The sequence below is a fragment of the Cucurbita moschata genome, unplaced genomic scaffold (assembly GCF_002738365.1).
Source record: "Cucurbita moschata cultivar Rifu unplaced genomic scaffold, Cmos_1.0 Cmo_Scf00001, whole genome shotgun sequence".
Taxonomy (NCBI): domain Eukaryota; kingdom Viridiplantae; phylum Streptophyta; class Magnoliopsida; order Cucurbitales; family Cucurbitaceae; genus Cucurbita; species Cucurbita moschata.
The window spans coordinates 700,748-703,138 of record NW_019268517.1 but is presented as its reverse complement, the minus strand read 5'-3'; the positions used below and the strand labels follow the sequence as shown (position 1 = coordinate 703,138).

At 33.4% G+C, this 2,391-nt stretch overlaps 1 protein-coding gene across 1 annotated transcript in view; it reads right to left on the bottom strand.

The window, feature by feature from the left end:
• Positions 1-1,209: 1,209 nt before the first annotated feature.
• The window catches only part of LOC111445403 (probable serine/threonine-protein kinase At1g54610), a 3,710-nt gene continuing 2,528 nt past the window's right edge, over positions 1,210-2,391 (bottom strand). Inside the window, exons 5-7 of the mRNA XM_023083754.1 lie at positions 2,157-2,257; positions 1,932-2,049; positions 1,210-1,847 (exon numbers count right to left, since the gene is read on the bottom strand). Coding sequence (XP_022939522.1) covers positions 1,536-1,847; positions 1,932-2,049; positions 2,157-2,257 — 531 coding nt within the window. The 3' untranslated portion in view covers positions 1,210-1,535. The remainder of the gene's footprint in view (positions 1,848-1,931; positions 2,050-2,156; positions 2,258-2,391) is intronic.

Here is a 2,391-nt window from a genome sequence, read left to right as displayed (position 1 = left end):
CAAAAAAAAAAAAAAAAAAAAAAAAAAAAGAAGGAAGGGCTCCATTCCTTGACAATAATTGGTATAACTTTATAGGTGCTTGATATTTATCTTTCATTTTGTGTTTGTCTTTGACGATCTGTTACTTCATCGGAATCTTCCTCGATGACGTCCACCCACACTCCCTTTGTTAGTGAATGGGCCGATGGCTGAGGGATCGCCAATTGTGATGCAGATTTTGAGGTACGCTATTCTCTTGTTCTATGGTTTCAGATAATTAAACGTTACAGATGGAGGAAATATGTGGACCCTAAAGATCATTACCAAAATTATGAACTTAATTGGTTAAATTATATGTTTTGTGTTCATTTATTTCATCTTTGAAATTCAAAAGTGTAATAAATTTTGTGTCGTATAGATTTCTAAAATATTCAAATATTTTTAAAATTGTTCTAAATGTATATTTTAATGAATAGTAAAGACTAAAGACTCGTGACTAGTTATAGAGGTCCTTTGGTAGAGGAAATAGTGTTGTTCTTTGGTTTTATCATCGGAGAAGTTTATTTCGTTGGATTTGGAGATTTTTTTAGTGCTAATGTTTATTTTTTTTAGTGTTAATGTTTATTTTTTACCATTATTTTTTATCTTTTTTATTTTTTGAGTGTTATTCTTTGGTTTTATGATCGTGGAAGTTTATTTGGTTGGATTTGGAGATTTTAGTGCCAATGTTTTTTTTTTTTTAGTGTATTCCGAGATTTTAGTGTCAATGTTTATTTTTTTTCTAGTGTATTCCGAGATTTTAGTGTCAATGTTTATTTTTTTAGTATTAATGTTTATTTTTTACCCTTCGAAGATTTTAGTGTCAATGTTTATATTTTAGTGTCAATGTTTATTTTTTTAGTGTTAATGTTTATTTTTTACCATTATTATTTTTTTTATTTTTTGAGATCAACCTCTAACACGAGAGTATATATCTTAACTAAATTAATTTACATGGTTACCGATCCAAGTATATATCTTAACCAAATTATTACAATTTGTTGTTTCGTTTTAAGAGGTAAAAAAAAAAAAAATTGAACTCTCCACTCCACATTGTTGTACTAAAAAACGACTCTCCAATCCACATTGTTGCACTAAAAAATACCCGTTTTTAACTGATTTCAAGCAAGCATAACTGCCAACTTCAACTTATCGACTATGAGGATGTATAGGAGCTATTAGAAACAGAGATTTCATTGAATTTGGAAATCCTCCAGATCCCATGAAGCAAATGAATTCAAAGGATCGTTAAAGGATTTCCAAAGACAAATTTTATTGATATTTTCAATAAGCTAATATAGTTTAGTAGGACCTTGAAATATACAAACCAGCGAAGCATCTGATCTTACAAGAATATAGAAAACTGAAAATTTTAAAAATGAGAAATGATATACTCTCTTTACCATTCCGAAGAACTCAATCGAATTTCCCGGGCTTGACCTTACAGATGCTGGATTAAGATCTCTTCGAGGAGCTATCTGAAGCTCATCCGAGATCGTCGACAACGTTTTCGTGTATTAGATACGAGCAGAACTTTTATCCTTATTCAAGTCCTTGGATGATGATCTTGATGAATGACCTGCGGTGTGTTTTCTCCTTCTTGGAGGAGCACCAACAGCACCTGGGTCCATCAAGGGACCAGACCATGTTTGGATGCTTGCTTTTGGATACGAGAAATTCATGGTGCTAAATGGAACGTCGGGAGGATCATAGATCGGATCGACGTGATGCGAAGATCCCAGTTGGTAGCCAATCGCTCCGTCTTGATGTGGAGGAGGAAACTTTTCACTCTTGCTCTTCGCATTTGCGTGTGTTATGAGACGTCGTCTCTGTAGAGAGCATCCATGAAAGTCAAATCACCAATCATATGAATTGAGCATAAAATAGATAGAAATCGAGTAAGGTGTACATACATCGAGATTGGCTTGAAGCTCAGCATTGGCTTCTGGAGCAGGAATTGCCCGAACAGCTCGATCGCGTGCCCGTGTTCCCTTCACTCCATCTGCATTGCTTCTGCCAACAGCTCTTAGCCTGCACTCACACAGCTCAATCAAAGTCAGAAAAAATGTAAATACATTTTATCCACTGTTTATCCTAATATTTACGAACAAGATGTTGGGTCTTAATCGGTCATCGACCTTCTAGCTTCTTCATCCCGTAGTTTTGCATCCATTTCCTTGCTTGGAGGATACTTAGGAAGACTGGAAGGCTCACAAGCATATGGCTTTGTAGTGAAAAACTGCAAAAACAGAACAAAGTTCACAAAAATGTCTATGAACAAGAGAAATAAAGCAAGAACTACAAAAAAAAAAAAAAAAAAAAAAAAAAAAAAAAAAAAAAAAAAAAAAAAAAAAAAAAAAAAAAAAAAAAAAA